General features: G+C 44.0%; 1 protein-coding gene across 2 annotated transcripts; it reads right to left on the bottom strand.

Moving 5' to 3' along the window:
- Positions 1 to 481: 481 nt before the first annotated feature.
- On the bottom strand, positions 482 to 18,133 carry LOC5519794 (kinesin heavy chain). 2 transcript variants are annotated; one of them, XM_048729430.1, is made up of 23 exons: positions 17,755 to 18,133; positions 16,355 to 16,458; positions 16,104 to 16,178; positions 15,662 to 15,749; positions 15,324 to 15,421; positions 14,740 to 14,839; positions 14,026 to 14,149; positions 13,375 to 13,436; positions 12,822 to 13,204; positions 12,499 to 12,570; positions 12,349 to 12,419; positions 9,828 to 9,926; positions 9,285 to 9,399; positions 8,287 to 8,391; positions 7,767 to 7,818; positions 6,303 to 6,430; positions 3,550 to 4,753; positions 3,020 to 3,088; positions 2,051 to 2,196; positions 1,920 to 1,980; positions 1,811 to 1,834; positions 1,405 to 1,486; positions 482 to 1,162 (listed from the first exon to the last, which is right to left on the bottom strand). In XM_048729430.1, the coding sequence occupies exons 1-23, from the start codon at positions 17,801 to 17,803 to the stop codon at positions 808 to 810; spliced, it is 3,666 nt and encodes a 1,221-aa protein (XP_048585387.1). In that variant the 5' UTR covers positions 17,804 to 18,133; the 3' UTR covers positions 482 to 807. The 2 variants fall into 2 exon arrangements, with proteins under 2 accessions (XP_048585387.1, XP_048585388.1); XM_048729431.1 differs by lacking the exon at positions 1,811 to 1,834 and having other exon boundaries at positions 17,755 to 18,131.
- Positions 18,134 to 19,816: the final 1,683 nt, after the last annotated feature.

Genomic DNA, 19,816 nt, shown 5'->3' with positions numbered 1-19,816 from the left:
AGACGGAAAAATGGATTCAAAAAGTTAAACGAAATAAAATTAATTTTCAATATTGGCTTGAAATTGGAGTCGGGCTCTGTGATCTGGCTATTAATCATGGAATATTCTTTCCTTAAGCCTGGTTTCCATGTAGTCGCAACATTACATTACCTATCAACATCGGGCGGTAAAGGGGCTACTCCTTCAGAATTCTGCTGCCCGTAAACAAAAGATCCTTACCTATAAACTTCGCGAGTCGCGTGTTTACCTCGGGGGGTGAACGACATATACTACTATATGGAAACCAGGCTTTAGACTACACCATAGGTGAGGTTACAAGAGTGTATATTTTTTGTGCGAACCTTTCAATCGTGCAATTCCAGCAAACGACGACCAGGAGAGAACAATATTCATCAACTATTTAAATTTATGAATGCCATTTGATTATAAATTCAACAGTTTTTACTTAAAAGCACCATACCCTCGACTATAACAGACAGAGTATTTTCCTTTCTTTTATTTAACAGCACTCGTACTAGAAATCCCATTTCGTCTGCCTCGTATCTAGCAGTGTAATGATTCCTTTGCATAAGTTCAATCTAAAGGAATGTACACTCATCGGTACAGGGAATTCGACACTCAGTTTATGCAAGAAAAGGGTAAGACAAAATCAGTGCATTTAAAACTATCTATTGCGTTTTTCTTAATGCAAAAAGAATGGATATCAGACGGTAGACTTTGTGTGGTGGCGTGATATTTTGTGGAGCATATTTGTTTTTACAAGTTATCAAATTCTGTGCCGGCTCTAACCATTTGCATGACAAATTGCTAGTTTATAAGGGTCTCCTTTTCTGCTCTTTCTGCTTGCTGTGGCTCTGGCGGATTTTTCTGAGACTTTCGCTTCCTCATGGACATTCTAGGGGCTAGACACGCGAAAATCCCAAACTTTTTTTTCGTTTTCTTTTTGCTTCCCCTCGCATCTTCCTCCTCATCTGAACTGTTTGCCATGTGGTCGTCACGTGCATTCATATCGCTACCGCAAACCGGAGTGCCGGCTCGCGACGCTCCATCCGGGTTACGCTCCATCTCTGATGACGCAGCTTCCTCTTGTAAGATCTGAACCCAGTCCTCGTTAGTTTTAGTTGAACACAGGGAGTCCATGCGATCATCCCGTGTGGGTAAGCTGAAAGAGATCACACCGAATATAATATTGGACTTGTCGCATGTGGGTAGAATTCAACTCACAATATAAATGATGTTACGCGTTCGTTATTATCCAATTCAAATTAAAAACATTTTTAAAGTTGTGGATTGTTCATGAAATTTCTTTATTCGCTGATAAAACAATAACTCAATGCACTATATGACAATCAAACAGTGGGAAGAGTAAGTTGGGCTTGCTCATCAAGTGATCACGTGACAGACCTTGCTAGGCGCTCAACGCTTGTCTGACATTCCTGATGGTGTCCAGGACTCCACGGCCAGGGCTCCGTCAAAACTGCGGCATCTAACAAAAACAAAAATGATAATAAAACACAATTTCTTGAGAGCTGAAGTAGTTGAACTTCTGATTCACGTAACGTAAGTTATACTGTTTGTAACATAACCTAAATAATGTAAAGTAGAGTAAATCGAATGAAAGGTCAGAATGTAAGGTGCATAGTGACACCAGAAGCTGGGTTTTCACGAGGGTCTCTGCCACGAGGTGGATCATAGGAGGGTTATTGAAAGGTGCATAGCGACACCAGAAGCTGGGTTTTCACAAATGTGTCTGCCACGAGGCCGACCTAGTAGAGTAACAGTGCAGTGCATCACAAGAAATCGTGCTTACGTTTTGAGGTGCGTGAGAACAACCCTAGAAAGAGAGGACGGAAAGTGCAAGTGAGCTGACGCAGTAAGATATACAGCACAAGTGCAATTGTACCGTTACACCCACGCACCTTTCCTGGGCTTACGCCGCACAAGTTTCACTTCCTCTTCTGTCTGGACTTCCTGGTCAACCTGCAATTGTTATCAAGTTAAATAAACTTACTAATGGTTGTTCACGCGTGAATACGCATGGTTAGGCTACCTGTGGTAAGCTTGACCGTGATTTACTGGTACTCTTGCGTTTCTGTAGCACGAGGATACAGCTCATCAGGGTCTTGTTGACGAGTAGCAAGTTGAGGGCCTGCTCCAGTACTGGCAGCGACAGACACAGCTTATCCGGGCCAGGACCTGAGGATTAAAGAAGGCCAATTAGGCCGCCATTTTATGCTCCCGCTCAACGGCGAGTCACACAAAGCATCCATTTCCATCGGCCATTTCAAGCGAGTAACCAAGATATTTTCAATTAAATATCGTCAATAACATATCAGACTCCATTCGTAGATTGTTATTTTGAAGTTTCGAAGCGCATAAACCGCTGTATTTTCAATAATAAACAATAACAAAGGAGTGATCGACATTCTTTATACAGCAGGCCACAAAAAGAGTACAATAAACACCTGCATATAAGAACCTAAAGATGAAGAACCTATAGGCTTAAATTTGCAGCTTTTATTAGCACCTAGTGGGGAAGAATAGGTTCTTATTTGAAAGATTACTCCAGTAGTCCAGTCCACAGTTAGTTCAGCACGGGTGCATGGAAGATTATCACCTGAACTATTCGACTATTCAATGTATTCAATGTACTCAATGTATTCAATGTACTCAATGTACTCAATGTATTCAATGTACTCAATGTATTCAATGTACTAAATGTACTCAATGTATTCAATGTATTCAGTGTATTTAATGTATTCAGTGTATTCGATGTATTTAATGTATACATGTATTCAATGTATTCAATATATACATGTATACATACAATAGTTACCCATGTTATTTCTCATCTCTGCAAAGGGTGGAGTCCTGACCTCTTGCCCCCCTCCCCTCCCTCCTTCGGACAAGTGCCTGTATTGGTTTGCGCGATAGTGAGTTTTGGTAATGCTCCTGCGATCCTATCTGTTGCATTCCTTGCATTTGGCATTATCAGGAAGGATGACATAGGGATACGCACCTTGGTCGATGATTTCTCTAAGAAGCCGTTCCTGTACACAATCCATCAAGTGCCGCATCTGGGATGAGTCTGCATCACAAAACGGTGTTTTGATAAACTTATTGGAGAGCTTAAGGCTATTTGCTTAATCGTATACAGTCGTTCGACAAAAGGCTGTCAACAACCGGCTTTGTGACTACGCGACAAGCCCGCATGTAAGCATGGGTAAAAAACACTGAAGCGCTTAGCTGCATATATTAGCCACTGCATAACTTCAGACATAGACGGTGTAGCGGTGGCTAATATATGCAACTAGGCGCTTCAGTGGTTTTTACCCATGCTTACATGCGGGCTTGTCGCATAGTCGCAAAGCCGGTTGATGACAACCTTTTGTCAAACGACTGTATACCATAACCGGAACCATGCATCAAACAAGTACACCTTTTGTGACGCTTTTGTGATTCAAGCTTGCACCACCACCCTCCCGTATAGAAGCGCGTGCACTTATAACTTCATTTTAGCGCGTCTTATGGATTGTAATGCACCTCTACCTTGGACATTGTTGTTATCGACCTCCACGAGGAACACGGTCGAGAAGAACCCGACAATCTCACTATCCATCTCCTCCTTGAGCTTTAACAGATCACGCTCTAAAGTCGATACTTTCTCGGTTAACAGTCGGAAATGTTCTTTATCCTCCGTGGCTGCGTCGGGCTCCGAGACCTCGTCGTCTTCCTCTGCAAGAGGGACGCAGACGTTTGAGCCTGCAGCTCGCCTGCTGAACTCCTTGTGTAAGTTTGATTTCTGCTCCACAGGAGACAACTCAATTCCGCTATGCTGCGAGCTACAACCGCTGTCACTCGGCTGACGCTGAGCCCGTGGGCTCAAAGGTTCATGGTCGCAGAAAGACCCCATACTTGAAGTCGAGGCTGACTCCAGCCCCCTGGCTTCCAATAGGAATGCACTGCTAGCGGACTTCACTGGTGTATAAGGTTTGGGGTCTTGGCCCTCGTAATGTAGCTCGCGCGACACATTGTTATTAGTTCTGACCGAGCTCTTTGCTTTGGAAGCCTTTGGCGATAAAGGGAACAAGAACGCTTCCCTAAGGGACTCCGTGCTGGCAAACGAAATAGTATCCACGGCATGGACGTTGCGCAGACTGTTCAGTATCAGCCCACCTTTTTCAAGTAAACTCTTCCCGACATTCCCTAGCGCTTCCTCATCGCTGTCCGCCCAGCCACTGTCACGTGACTGTAGAGTCACGTGACCGCAAGAGTCCGCGAGGTCCTGCATTTGGTACAGAAGCTGCAGCGACATGATTTCAGCGAGGAGTACATTGTACAGGGTGTCGGTCGAGGTGTGGTGGCTGTCTATTGGGATTTGGGGGAATTGCGGTGCGAGATGTTCCGGTGATTGACAATTCGTCCGATGTCCCTCACTCAATTCTATATCCCCCGCGTCTTTGTGTACATCCTCTGTTTCGCTCAGTCCATGCGAACCGCCTGCGATTGACTGTTCTAGAATATCCCTTTCTCGTTGCTCGAGCGCTAGTGATCGCCGTTTTTCCGCCTGCAATTCTCTCCTGAGGTGTTCAAGTTCTGTTCGCAGCTCGCTAAGCGCTCCGATATTTTCCCTCTCTTCCTGAAGTTTAGACTCCATTTCCAAGTTCCTCGTCTGCTCGAGTAAGCTTTTCTGTCTTCTTTCGTCTTCCAAAAGTTTCCGCAAGTTTTCAGTCTCTGTTTGTAGTTGTTGTACCTATAAAACAACCCAAGAATCACAAGATAAAATTTAGATATGTCGCACTGACTGGAATGCTATTTATGCAAGCTTTTGTCCTTTGTCCAATATCAGGAATTCCATATAGTGTTTCTCCTACTCTTTGAATCTTAATTGGATGACACCCAACTTTAGCGATCGATTTGTCTTCTGCTTCAAAACATAGCCCCTTTACATCAATTGCATATTCCAACCGACGTTGCTTTTGGAGACCATTTAATCAAACTAATAAAAAAAACAAGCGACGCTTTGGAAATAATGGTAGTCAAGTTCACTTAATCATGCTAATAAAACTTTGTAAAAGCTGATATCACTTGAATGTGAATAATTTTACCATAATTTTAATGACTCGGGAATTATGTTGTGTTTACAGAAATTGGGAAGGAACAACATAAAATAACTAACTAAATAACTAAACGACAACTCACATCCCCTTACTACTACGGCCACGGTTTATCAGTTGATAAGATTATGCAATCACATTGAATTTCAAATTCCATAAATTTAAACAAACAAAAACGACGCCGCAATAATCGGTATTGCTAATTTAAAATCGTATAAATTGTTGCGTTGAATTTCGTGTTTACTCTGCAGAAACCTTGATATATTAAAATATTTTCTCTTTAGTGTTTTTCCTCTTTATGTAAACACACTATACGTAATTTACCATAGTACAACATTGTTTTAATCATAACCAAATATAATGGCGACACGAGCTCGCGCGATGTTTTGGTACGAAAAGATCAAAGGAACTGAATAATTGATCATAAACTGAATGGGACGCTGTTGGTACATGTGGCGGGCTTATTTACTGCGGGAAATCTCTTCTAAGAGCGGATATCCAACAATCTTAACACTCAGATTTGATATCGCTGTACGCGGTGACAGCATTTTTTCGCTCAATTTGAAAAGAGTTGTGAATTATACTCATGAGTCACCTGCGGCAGACAACGGTCTAAGCTCCTCTTCTTGATGTGACACGCTATTGATAATCATCGCTCATAAAACCCTTGTTGTACAACAATCGCTTCCCGCATCGAGCGTTCCCACACAAACCATCTACCGTGTAATTCCCACATCACAGCAAACATGTTCCGCCCGAATACGCTTTTATTTGCATTGGCTGTTAGTATATGTCAAGATCGTTTGGAAATCCATTTAGGTTCAGTTTGCTGATGTAAGTCCTGGGAGTTGACTGGGTAAGCCTTTAATGCTCACTCCGGGTGAAAACACACTGCGCGAGGGATTAGCATAAGGAAACTGGGATTAAATCTATTTCCGTTAAACGCTATCAGACCAAAACGACAGAAATGCTTGGAGCTGTCAAATGGAAAAGACTTCGTTTCCTTTTCTTCATTTAAATGAAGTGAAGAAACAAGTGAAAAGAATTACTTGATATCCGCTCCATAAAACACCTCATATATGCGTCTATAAGTATATAACGCTTAAGAAAATAATATACCTGTGTGTAATCTCGAATATATTTGTTGTACGACAGCAAAAGGCGATGATAGTTCATAGACTATACCTGCATTTGCGCCTGGGTTTTCTCATTCTCGTAGAGCGAGTCCTTCTCCGACAGTTCAACTCTCTGATCGGTTTTCAAGGCCATAAGTTGCTTGTCGAATACGTCTTTTTGGGATTTCATTTCAAGCTCTGGCAAAGAGAACATATCTTAGCAACACTGGATAACGCTGGTCTGTCGACCTATGATGGCGACTACATGTCGGAAATTAAATATTCAAAATGTTAGGAATCCAATAGTTGGAAACGTGCTATTCCATTACCGGGTCCGTTTGTTTTTCGGAATAGTTTCTCGACAAGTAGCATCTTGCGGAGACGTATCCTTGGGAGGTATTGCTTTTTAGGAATGCGGAGAGGATCGTCTCAATGCGTCGGTGCGTATGCCATATCTAATACCCGTACACCCGTCAGGGAACACAGCACCACGTCGTGAACTGCGATACTTCAAGTTAGCGACCCGATGTATACCAGCAAAACCCGGGCATTCACGAACGATAGCGACAGTTCCGTTTTTGTCAAATTAAGATCTGATTTTCTTCCTTTTTTTAAAGATGCCGTGACATTTGCTTCTTCGCCAAAACAGTTTCAAATCGCTGTCACCGAGAAAGCCTCCGATTGGTGGAATTCAAAGTCGTTTATCGTTTTTAGAATTTGATTGGTTGTTACTGTCACAGAGTTTCAAGTTGTACCGCTAACCGTGAAATTTGAATTATCCATCACGTGACGTCATCCTGCGGTCTGGATTCACAAGACACCTGCAGGGGCTTCTACCTTAACCAATCACAAAGTTTGTTCTAATGAAGCTGATAAGTGTGAGCGATAATTGACCAATCACAAAGCTTGTTATGATTGGTCTAGAGATCACCCGCCTGAAAGTATCCAATAGTAAGGGTTGTTCTATTCTAGCAGGTGTTTCGATTGAGGTTATCACATTATCGCCCAAGGCTTTCAGTCGGCAAAAAAAAAAAAAAAAAAAAACACAGGTCAAAAAGAGTTGCTAGTACGTGTCTTCAACTGACAGAGTAGTTTATTCACCAATGGAACCGCACTTTGTGTACTGTTCGAAAAAGACTAATGAGATCATTTCTAATTACAAACGCTTAATTACTCTCTAAATTATATCGCTCATAATCAGCAAGAGTTTGATCCAATCGGCTAACAGTGTTTGCATCTTGTTGCCACCCAATTCAGATCTTGTGATGATTCAACTTTACAATTTTTCACTATCTACCGAGTGTATGAGTGTGTGAAAACAAACAAACTTGCCCCAAAGGAATTATCACATGTCCTGAATTGGCAACAAGGTGTAAACACTGTAAGCCAATGGGTCTATTCTTTAAAAAAAATGCAAGTTATCTTATAGGAGGTAGGAGCACAAGCCGCAGGGAAGAAAAGGGGAGGGGTTGATGTGTGTGTGTGGGGGGGAATCATAGGGCGACAAAGAATGCAGAGGGGGGAGGGGACATACCTAAGGCTTGTAGCCTCTTCCTCAAGTCGGCAGCTAACTTAACATGATCAATCTGCAAAATAAATTAATGCATGATAACTGGTAAATAAATCAGTAATCAAGGTTGGTCTTCGTCCGTTACTAATGTCAAAGCCTTCTCCACATAACACCGGCGCTTGTGCCATATTGAAGTTTACAGTGTAAAACTAACATACAAAAATGTAACTAGACATATTTGATGACTAGGCGGTCTATGTGATCACATCTTAACCGCGTCTTGATCACGTCTTAACCGCGTCTTGATCACGTCTTAACCGCGTCTTGATCACGTCTTAACCGCGTCTTGATCACGTCTTAACACCGCGTCTTGATCACGTCTTAACCGCAGAAAAACGTGATTTTACGCAACTGAATAAAAATAGTACTTAGATATGGACTGCAGAAAAAACATATTGTTTCGGATGCCAATGCGTTATTTCGACATTTTTAGGCGTTCACTGTTTATGTTCGTCAATTGGCTCAAGAGCATCAGCGCTCTTACCTCCATGTTAACATGCGCAGCGTTCTTGATTTTGAGGGCCCGCTGGCCAAACTCTAGAGTGCACCGCGTCTCCATCTTGTCCGCGTTGGTGGGAGATATGCACATCTGCGTTTATTTATATAATTAATAAACCGTAAGGCAACACCCCCGCCTCTGTGAAAGCACAATTGGAAGTACAGAACGCAAAAGTACAGTAAGTGGCGTCAAGGGAGGTTGGGGTGAGTGGTAACATTTCCTATGGGAGGTGGGGTGAGTGGTAACATTTCCTTTGGGAGGTGGGGTGAGTGGTAACATTTCCTATGGGAGGTGGGGTGAGTGGTAACATTTCCTATGGGAGGTGGGGTGAGTGGTAACATTTCCTATGGGAGGTGGGGTGAGTGGTAACATTTCCTATGGGAGGTGGGGTGAGTGGTAACATTTCCTATGGGAGGTGGGGTGAGTGGTAACATTTCCTATGGGAGGTGGGGTGAGTGGTAACATTCCCTATGGGAGGTGGGGTGAGTGGTAACATTTCCTTTGGGAGGTGGGGTGAGTGGTAACATTTCCTATGGGAGGTGGGGTGAGTGGTAACATTTCCTATGGGAGGTGGGGTGAATGGTAACATTCCCTATGGGAGGTGGGGTGAGTGGTAACATTTCCTATGGGAGGTGGGGTGAGTGGTAACATTTCCTATGGGGGTTTGGGTGAGTGGTAACATTTCCCATGGGAGGTGGGATGAGTGGTAACATTTCCTATGGGAGGTGGGATGAGTGGTAACATTTCCCATGGGAGGTGGGATGAGTGGTAACATTTCCTATGGGAGGTGGGGTGAGTGGTAACATTTCCTATGGGAGGTGGGGTGAGTGGTAACATTTCTCTTTTTTTTACGATTTGGGGTTGTAAGTATCACTAAAATTCACGCCCAACCATCACGAGCCAACCCAAACACACCAAACGCCACTCTTTTAACCTCTAAAGAGTTCCAAACACTGAGTCAAGGAGGAGCAACGATGACTCACCACGAAGCTCGTCTTACAGTTTCCGCCAAGGCTGTCCTGCAGAAGTCGCGTCAGAGAGGAGTTGCGGAACGGGATATGGGTCCGGGTACCCTCAGACAGCGCGTGGATCGTGTTACTGGAGAACAATTAACCACAAAACAAATGTCCAATAAGATGGCGTTGATCATGCCATTTTTTGGAAACAAACGCCTTTACAAGACTGACATCCCCGACTGGTCTGACTAGAAAAGCTATAGAGAAGTTGTGCAATATATAACTAAGTGGTCTGCATAGGTGTGGCTGAACAACGGAAATAAACCAAATCAGGGTTAAAATGGTATGTTTTAGACCTTGTGAAAACAGTGCAGTTTCGTTGACGCTCCAAGCGCTAGCCCTTTGTCGAAGCAAGAAGGGCTAACGCTTCAACGTGCTCTAATGCTTGAAACGTCAGCGAAACTATTCTGTTTTTACAGAGGCGTAAATCATAACATTTCAACAATGTGTTGATTCATCTCCCTACGTTCCAAGAACGTCCTTAGACATGTGGGCGCGTAACCCTCTTACCCTAGTTCCAGCAGTGATAAGTTGATGTGCTGCAGCTCTGAGAGTCTTTCACCCTCCACCTGGGCCCTTTTAACGCGCTCGCTCCCCGCAAGGTCACAGCTAGAATAACAGGCATTGCAATTTGACAAAAGACGTTCCAGATAGATTGTACAATCAAATCCCTTCCTGAGCGACCCCTTCCTGTGCACACTTTCACACCCAGACCCCTTCCTGTGAACAGTTACACACTCAGACCCCTTCCTGTCACAGTTCCACACTCAGACCCCTTCCTGTGCACTGTTCTACACTCAGACCCCTTCCTCTGCACAGTTTCACACTCAGACCCCTTCCTGACACAGTTCCACACTCAGACCCCTTCCTGTGAACAGTTCCACACTCAGACCCCTTCTTGTGCACAGTTCCACACTCAGACCCCTTCCTGACACAGTTCCACACTCAGACCCCTTCCTGTGCACAGTTCTACACTCAGACCCCTTCTTGTCACAGTTACACACTCAGACCCCTTCCTGTGCACAGTTCCACACTCAGACCCCTTCCTGTGCACAGTTACACACTCAGACCCCTTCCCGTGCACAGGTACACACTCAGACCCCTTCTTGTCACAGTTCCATACTCAGACCCCTTCCTGTGAACAGTTCCACACTCAGACCCCTTCTTGTCACAGTTCCACACTCACACCCCTTCCTGTGCACAGTTCCACACTCAGACCCCTTCCTGTGCACAGTTACACACTCAGACCCCTTCCTGTGCACAGTTACACACTCAGACCCCTTCCTGTGCACAGTTCCATACTCAGACCCCTTCTTGTCACAGTTCCATACTCAGACACCTTCCTGTGAACAGTTCCACAATTAGACCCCTTCTTGTCACAGTTCCACACTCAGACCCCTTCCTGTGAACAGTTACACACTCAGACCCCTTCTTGTCACAGTTCCACACTCAGACCCCTTCCTGTGCACAGTTACACACTCAGACCCCTTCCTGTGCACAGTTACACACTCAGACCCCTTCCTGTGCACAGTTACACACTCAGACCCCTTCTTGTCACAGTTCCATACTCAGACCCCTTCCTGTGAACAGTTCCACACTCAGACCCCTTCTTGTCACAGTTCCACACTCAGACCCCTTCCCGTGCACAGTTCCACACTCAGACCCCTTCCTGTGCACAGTTCCACACTCAGACCCCTTCCTGTGAACAGTTCTACACTCAGACCCCTTCTTGTCACAGTTCCACACTCAGACCCCTTCCTGTGAACAGTTACAAACTCAGACCCCTTCTTGTCACAGTTCCACACTCAGACCCCTTCCTGTGAACAGTTACACACTCAGACCCCTTCCTGTGCACAGTTCCACACTCAGACCCCTTCCTGTGCACAGTTACACACTCAGACCCCTTCCTGTGCACAGTTACACACTCAGACCCCTTCTTGTCACAGTTCCATACTCAGACCCCTTCCTGTGAACAGTTCCACACTCAGACCCCTTCTTGTCACAGTTACACACTCAGACCCCTTCTTGACACAGTTCCACACTTAGACCCCTTCCTGTCACAGTTCCATACTCAGACCCCTTCCTGTGAACAGTTCCACACTCAGACCCCTTCTTGTCACAGTTACACACTCAGACCCCTTCTTGTCACAGTTCCACACTCAGACCCCTTCCTGTGCACAGTTACACACTCAGACCCCTTCTTGACACAGTTCCACACTTAGACCCCTTCCTGTCACAGTTACACACTCAGACCCCTTCCTGTGCACTGTTCTACACTCAGACCCCTTCCTGTGCACAGTTCCACACTCAGACCCCTTCCTGTGCACAGTTCCACACTCAGACCCCTTCCTGTGAACAGTTACACACTCAGACCCCTTCCTGTGAACAGTTACACACTCAGACCCCTTCTTGTCACAGTTCCACACTCAGACCCCTTCCTGTGAACAGTTACACACTCAGACCCCTTGTCACAGTTACACACTCAGACCCCTTTCTGTGCACAGTTCCACACTCAGACCCCTTCCTGTGCACAGTTACACACTCAGACCCCTTCCTGACACAGTTCCACACTTAGACCCCTTCCTGTCACAGTTACACACTCAGACCCCTTCCTGTGCACTGTTCTACACTCAGACCCCTTCCTGTGCACAGTTCCACACTCAGACTCCTTCCTGTCACAGTTCCACACTCAGACCCCTTCCTGTGCACAGTTCCACACTCAGACCCCTTCCTGTGAACAGTTACACACTCAGACCCCTTCCTGTGAACAGTTACACACTCAGACCCCTTCCAGTGCACAGTTCCACACTCAGACCCCTTCCTGTGCACAGTTACACACTCAGACCCCTTCCTGTGCACAGTCCCACACTCAGACCCCTTCCAGTGCACAGTCCCACACTCTGACCCTTTCCAGTGCACAGTTCCACACTCAGACCCCTTCCTGTGAACAGTTACACACTCAGACCCCTTCCTGTGCACTCGTGTGAGCCCCTGGCACGATTCCAAGAAAATAGCGATTCCTAGAACTCACATGTTCAGTTTTCCCTTGGTAACCACGTCATCGATGATCCTGATGGAGTCCAGGAATTCCTCGTCGTCGCCCTGGCAACAAACAGTTTGCGTTTAAGTAATATAAGAGAAAGCTAGGGCCAATACTCAAGCACTTAAATATTTTACTCACCTCTTTTTCGAGTTCGTCCGCGAATGACTCACCTTCTTCATAGAGATCGTCAGGCAAACCTGTTGGCCGCAGCTGCGATTGGAAACCACATGAAGGTGTGAACAATGACGAAGGACAATACACCCGAATAGCCACACCTAATCTTAAAACTTAGAGACGTTAGCGCATACTACAATATGACCTCAGTATTAAAACCGTGGAGGCCGTATTTGCTTGAACATCACTCTACCATCGCAGAGGAAAATGGACAACATGTAATAATATGGAGGTGAGCAAGAAAAGATACTACACAAAACTGTGGATAAATAACGCGCGCGTTATACCAGAGGGTCGATACTGAGCTCCGACTCAGACTCCATGAAGTCACTATCCTCTGTCTCGTAGTCGCTGTGGCATCGCCTCCGCGATCGAGGGTCTCGAAGCAATTGCTTCTTGTGTTTACTATAACCTCCGTCTGCATCCGGAAGTGACGTCAGAGAGTTACTAAATCTCCCGGGTGATGTTCGTTTCAGTGCCCCCGCTGAAGGCTGGGGAATGCAGGAAGCCTTTTGGTCGGGCAGGCTGTGTTGACGCCTAAGAGGGATCTTGGAGTCGCTATTAGAATAGTGGTCTTTTTTCTTGTCCATTGGAGGCGTGGCGTCTGCCGATTTGGGGCTCGAAGACTTTAATTGACGTGAGATCGACGGGCTGGAGGTAGACTTTGAGCCTGGAATTAGATATCATACTGGAATTTTGTAGTTGGGCTTGATTCTCTCTACACACATGTTAAACACTAGTAATGTAAAATGCACAAGCAAGTCCGGTCTTCTCTCGCATGTGTTCGCCTAAATCTCACTTATGCATAGCTTGTCTGTGCTTTTACGTCCCAGCACTTACCGTTTTTAGGAGTATTTTTTCCTCGTGATCTTTGTATGGTGATCTGGCAGACGGAGTGAGATCTAGTTTAACGAATGAAGTACAGAACATGATTTGCCTCATGAACACGTATCCATATTTCCTTAGTCACACTGCAGATCTAGGAAGCAGATCAGATTTCGCTGTATTTGCCATATAACCCCCCAGGCAGATTTTGCACCCCCGGATGGCTGGTAAAAACGTTTTTCAGATGCAGTGCAAGGAATAAAACATTTGATGATGTTAAAATTATTTTTCCGAAACCGCTCAGATAGCTTTTGAAATAGGTCCCCCCTGATTTGACGATAAATCCGATAAATCAGTGTCGGACATTTTTTAAATTTTCTATTGCTTTTTGCCATTGTCGAATTTTACAGCGATTTTAAATGTTCTGTGACTTGTCGTCAATAATTTCCAACAGCTAACCGCTTCTTGGCTAACGGCATTTAAACAAAGGAAAACAAATTTGCCACTTTTGGTGCGGAGTGGTGGTGTCATTGGAAACCATTTCTTAGTGCTGGCCATTGAAAACGCTTCAAGAATTTGTAAAGACAAAAGTCAGAAGACGATTCAGCAGTTGGAAATGGTCGGCGAGAGCTCGCAAGATACTGCAAACGGAAGTAAAGTGCTCACCTGCTGGAGAGGCGGTTCATGCGCGTCTCTGCGAAGATGAGTCTCTTCTTGCTGGATCTCATCAGAGACATGACCTCATCTGCACTTCTCACAACGTACTCCGTCAGGTTCTCGACGTACACGCCTGGATACAGAGGGATAGGAATACTATTTGGATAGGCTATGCTAGCAAGGTAAGAACTACTGGTTTGCAGACAAGCAAGCACAAATCAGAAATACGACAGGGTAATCTGTGGATACAATTACCAAAGGTTGTGTTTGCTTACATTTTGTTTATATTTTGCCTAGAGGTTCCTTGCATAATATTAAACAAAATAAGCTTTAGTATTTTTTGGTAGATGATCCTTTCCCTGAGATATGATTGAGCAAAGTTGCCATACATCATGAAAAAAGTAGCAATTTCGCCCAAATTAGGCAATTTCAGACAAATCAAGAGTCTTACAATTTGCAATATCTAAAGAACGGATTATCTACCAAAAAATACTAAAGCTTTTATTTTATATTACACAAGGAACATCTATGCAAAAAAATCAATCGAATATAAGCTAACACGACCTTACAATTTGAACTTTGCCATTCTTTGCCCCTGTCACAGCAAGGTGAGAACTTCAGGCTTTACTTTACTTGCAAACAAGCGCGAGTCACAGAGTCATAGATGCTGGTGGCAACAGAACTACTCTATCTTAGGACACGTCTTTCGTTTTTGTGATTTACCTTTCTTCGGGTCCTCTCTAAGCACCATCTCGAGTTTGTGGTTCGAGTTGAGCAGATCGTAAATCTTCTCCTGGTAGATTTGAAGGTACGACATGCACACCTACAGGGAAAGGGCAGGGAATACACTGTAAGGGATGCAAAAGAAAAACCTTTGAAATGCGTTGTGACAAATCCACACTCCAGCCTTTATACGGGTCTGATCAATTCACACCCTAGCCTGTATATTTGTGAGTTTTCCCATAAAATAATGTATTGTCGGAATTAAGAACTCCAGATAAGCTATAGTGCTCTTGGAGAAACACTCAACAAAATATGTTTTAAACTAATATGGGCACTAATATGTATATCCCAGTCTGTATATGGGTGTGGCAAATCCATACCCTACCCTGTATATGGGTGGGGCATTTTAGAATTTCACGCTCGTATGTGCGAATTTAACCGCTGGTGATCGCCAGCGAATATCGCTAGAATCGAACGAATCTGATGACTAGATATCGGTGAATTCTCCACCACAACAGCAGACAGACGGCTGAAATTCGCTCGTACGAGCGCAGAAAATCAAATCGCCTAGCCAAGAGCATTACCTTATACTCGTGCTGCTGATCCTTCACAAGCCTCCTAAACAGCTTATGCACCATCTGCATGCACACCCCGTCACGTGACATCATCGTGTATGTCTTACCTAATAGAAACAAGCATAATGTTGCTGTGCTAAGCTAGCGGTATAAGCCCTACGGTGCCTGATTATAAGGTAGTGAATGCTAAGATGAAAACAGGCGTTATAATGTGTTACAGTTTTTGCTAATATTCCCTGTTCCCTACATAGCACGGATTGCCTGTGCCGGGATCCTCAAAAAGTTGTAGATTGACATGGGTTACCTGTGCCGGGAATCTCAAGAAATTGTGAAGCAGTATGGGTTACCTGTGCCTGTTTGACCATAAGCCATCAGTGTGCCGTTAAATCCGCTAAACGCAGCATCCACAAGAGGCCTTCCGGCATAGCTATAAACCTGCAAACCATTAAAAACACAGATTACGGTCACCCACATCGCCATACACATGTGACCATGGGAACACATATTATAGTCACCTTACATAGCTATACACATATAACCTTGTGAATATAAGATTACGGTCATTCCAGATGGCTATACACATGTAACCATAGAAATAAAAGAATTACGATCAACCCAAATGGCTATACACATGTAACAATGAGAACCAAGCTCTATATTAATTAGGGAATACTACGAGCAAGTCGTGGAAATAACGGTCGCCCCATATTGCTATTCACCTTAAATCTTGAAAATTTAAGGAGATTACGACGGCTAACCGGGATGGCTTGAAAAGATGGCGGTACTCACCTGGCGATTTGTGGCAGCTGGTGGAAGGACCGCATCGAACACGAACCGCCTCTCCCTTCCATCCACGAGAACAATCTACAATCATGTCAAGTAAACATGTGAGTATCAAAACGAGTATATGGAGGGGAGGGAGGATGGGACTAAAAAGAGGGCGGAGCCACAGATTGCGAACATCGGAGATTTTGTTTGTACTGCGCATTGTCCGCAAAGCAAGAGTTAGCTGCTAACGGAGAGGATAAGAGTTCAGATACCTCGTTCCTGATGGGGATGACCTCTACTCCGGGTGGCTCGCCTCGTCGCACTTCATCTTCGCTCCTTGGACGAACACGGACGAAAACTCGAACGCGATCTGTCTCTGGTGAAAGCAAAAACAGAGTAAAAGTTTCATCTCAATCAAAGATCAAAGCGAACAAATTTCAGAGTAGAAAGACTTTTATTCAATTCTATTCAAAATTTCTATTGATGGGACATACTGTCGGAATGAGCTCTCATGTTTCTTGAAAATTGTTGAACAAACATAGTTTCCAGATTTGGGTTGCGTCGTTCATTTAAAAGGTGATTTACCATTTGAAGTTGTAGCTTGATTATTTTTTACACATACCACTTTTTAAACAAGAGCTTGTAGGCTAAAGGTTTTAGGTTGCGGGTTTCTACTGCATTTGCATACCAATGCGTGCTACGCCTCTGCCAAAGAAATAACTGCGAAGGCGCTAGGGTAGCTAGCAAGAGTATTTTAAGACAAAAGATAATATTTATTTGTTTTTTTAAGGAACTCATGAAGGTTTAAAATTAAAAAGACGAAATCTAGCAACCCGGTAGGGCCCTAGGTTTGTCTGTCTTCAATGATGTGAAATATCGACTAGGGTGACAAACTTTTAAAGAGATTTACGGATAACAGGTCAGACAAGCGCGTTCACATATTTCTTCTGTGGGTAGCTAAAATATTATCTATCCAGTATACTTTTGAAAAGCGTTTCTCCATTTGTGATACATAATACGTAAAAATGTATGTTTTGTTTGGTGATTTTAAGTGTCATTTGTCAGCCTCCAGACGACGGTTATCGCCAGATCTTTATAACTCTATTAGAATTGTCAGATTGATTGAGGTGGATTATTTCATTATGTCTTAAATGGACGTATTCGTTTAAATCGGGTGTTTTCCACATATTTTACAGTTTTATCATCATTGTTACACGATCTGAACGCAAATTCCCACGGTGTTAAAGGAGAAGTCATGCGGAGGTCTAAAGGGATCAATTTTCGATTAGCGTGAGATTTAGAATAGATTTAACACTACTGGTGATCAAAACGAAGATGGGACTATGAATCTTATCTGTAAAGAACAACACTGTCAATATGTATCGCATAGTCAAGTTTGCAAAGAAATCGAACAGTCTTTAGATATTTATTCGCATTCAGTGTTGACCGAATGGCATGCTAAATAACATCTTCTAAATTAATATTTGAAATTCATATTAAGACATTAGACCTGCATCTGATTGTTTTGACTGCTCTGTGTGCAAGCAAGAAGTCAGCAAAGCTGCGCTGTGTATTGCCTACGCTTGCCTCGGTCATTGACATTCGATTGAAATAAAAAAAAGATGCCCTAACCACCACACTTTGACTCCAATGTGCAAGAGAATTCTCCTACCTTCTCGGCCCTTAACGCTGCCTTTCTTATCCCTCATTGCTCTGTGCATTACTGAGAACAGTGCATCGCAGCCCAAGCAATCGTACGCGTTCTCATCACGTCACCAAAACACAAGGGAGTGTTTTCCTTTTTCCTTTTAGCTATGTCGCGGGGTACCCTATTGTAAGTATGGAAATACTCGCATAACTGAGATAGTGCCCCCGCAACGCGCCGGTTCCGCGATCAAATCAGAGTCTCGCATTGAAGACCGGTCGCTTGCGCATCAAGGCACACGAACACACGTCACGGTAGGGTTTCGGTGACACACCATCACGCTAGCATGCAGGGTTTTTGGCGCCTTCATCCTGCACACGTCTTGCAATTTCAACGTCTACTCTGTCAGTGATGTCATTTAGCTACAATCTGCGAATTAAATGTTGATAATTTTTTTTCGATGGAAAACGCTTTGCATGTGCTCACGTCATATTCCTGGCAAAACACATTTGTACCCCGCCCCCTCCCACTCCCTCTTAATGTTGCAGTTGTAGTCAGACACATGAAACCTTGGTCCTCAACACTTAAAAAATGGGCATATTGTGTACATAACCTTTTGAGACATTATTTTTTCAACCATTTAATTCGCCGATTGTGTAGCAGTTCCCTTGCTTGTAAAATGTTATTCATGTTTGACTTGAACACACGAACGAAAGGAATTTTCCCAGGTAACCGCCGAGCTACCCCACGGAATTTCCTCACCCTGGAAACCCTGGGAATTTGTCTTTGATGATTTATGCATTCAAATTTATCTACAAGGCGAGCCCTACTTCAGTGGAGCCCCTTTGACAGAAACGCTCAAGAAAGAAACTTGTAAGCGAGGAGTTCGAGTTGTCCGAATTGAAATGACTGGTTATGAACATGGTATCTACGTAGACTCCCCAGGGGGCAGCTCCCGCGGCAACTGCAGCAGTTAACTCCTAAAGGGCCGACGGGAAGAACTCAACCCTACCATCGGGACTGTGTAAATCCCTCGTGGCTCGGATGACTACGTTAAATAGCGGTTCCGTCTTGCAAAATCCTAATTAACCAGCCAGTTATTGTGGAACGTTAAAGAACCACTGAAGAAGGCGGCAGAGTCCATCTTCAATTTCTGAACTTGGCCGCAAAACCAAAAGGGGCATTAAAATACTAACACTTTCTCATCCATGTAAACTGCGTGGCAACACAGTGCGCCTTATATGGCAGTCCAAGAGACCATGGTCTCTTGAGCAGTCCGAATAAGACCCCATGCGACGTAAATCCAAAGTAATTCAGCCTATGGCTTCAATTCTGGATAAAGTCGGCCCAGTTTTCATTCCTTATCCTTTCCTTTAGGGTTGTCCCAAAGGGTCTGTAATTGTGACCCGGTTAAATACACTAAATACCGGCAAAACACCCTATTCAGAACAAAAATGGACAAAGGACTAACGATCGAGACTTAGCTTTAAATCTATTACCTGTCTAGGACAGAGAAGATAAAAGGATCCTACCCTATCCAGCCATACGTTTCTATATTGATTGAGAATACCTCCTCTCCCTCCCCCCTCCCCCCATGGGATGGACTTTCCCAACTTTGAGTCAATCGGGGTTCCAATGCACATTACTTTACATATTAAATATGAGCCCCTATCATTGTCGGGCGGCTAGTTGCAACAGGGGACCATTACACAAACTTTTGCATTCATGTTACCCAGAGGCTGAAAGTCCGCTTCACCCACCCCCTGTTATTTGAAAAAGGAGAAAGCGTTGCCCATCTTTCTCCTTTCTCTTCTTTGCTCAAAAACATATTTTTTAATACAAGCTCTGGTTTAATGGGTAAGTTCATGTTATAACCTTCCCTTTTATTTAAACTTAACTTTTTAAGTGTCGTGTCATGCGCTTTTTTGTTGTTTAGGCTCAATTATAAAACAAACGGGTTCCTAATTACTTACCTCAGTGATTTTGAATCGTGCCGATACGCTCTGCAACTCCGAAACAAAACAAAATGCCACAGCGTGTCTAAAGTTCTAATCTGTAAACCAAATTTCGCGCCTAATAGCGAGTTACT

The sequence above is a fragment of the Nematostella vectensis genome, chromosome 6, assembly GCF_932526225.1.
Source record: "Nematostella vectensis chromosome 6, jaNemVect1.1, whole genome shotgun sequence".
NCBI classification, from domain to species: Eukaryota; Metazoa; Cnidaria; class Anthozoa; order Actiniaria; family Edwardsiidae; genus Nematostella; species Nematostella vectensis.
This window is presented reverse-complemented; position numbering and strand designations above follow the sequence as displayed.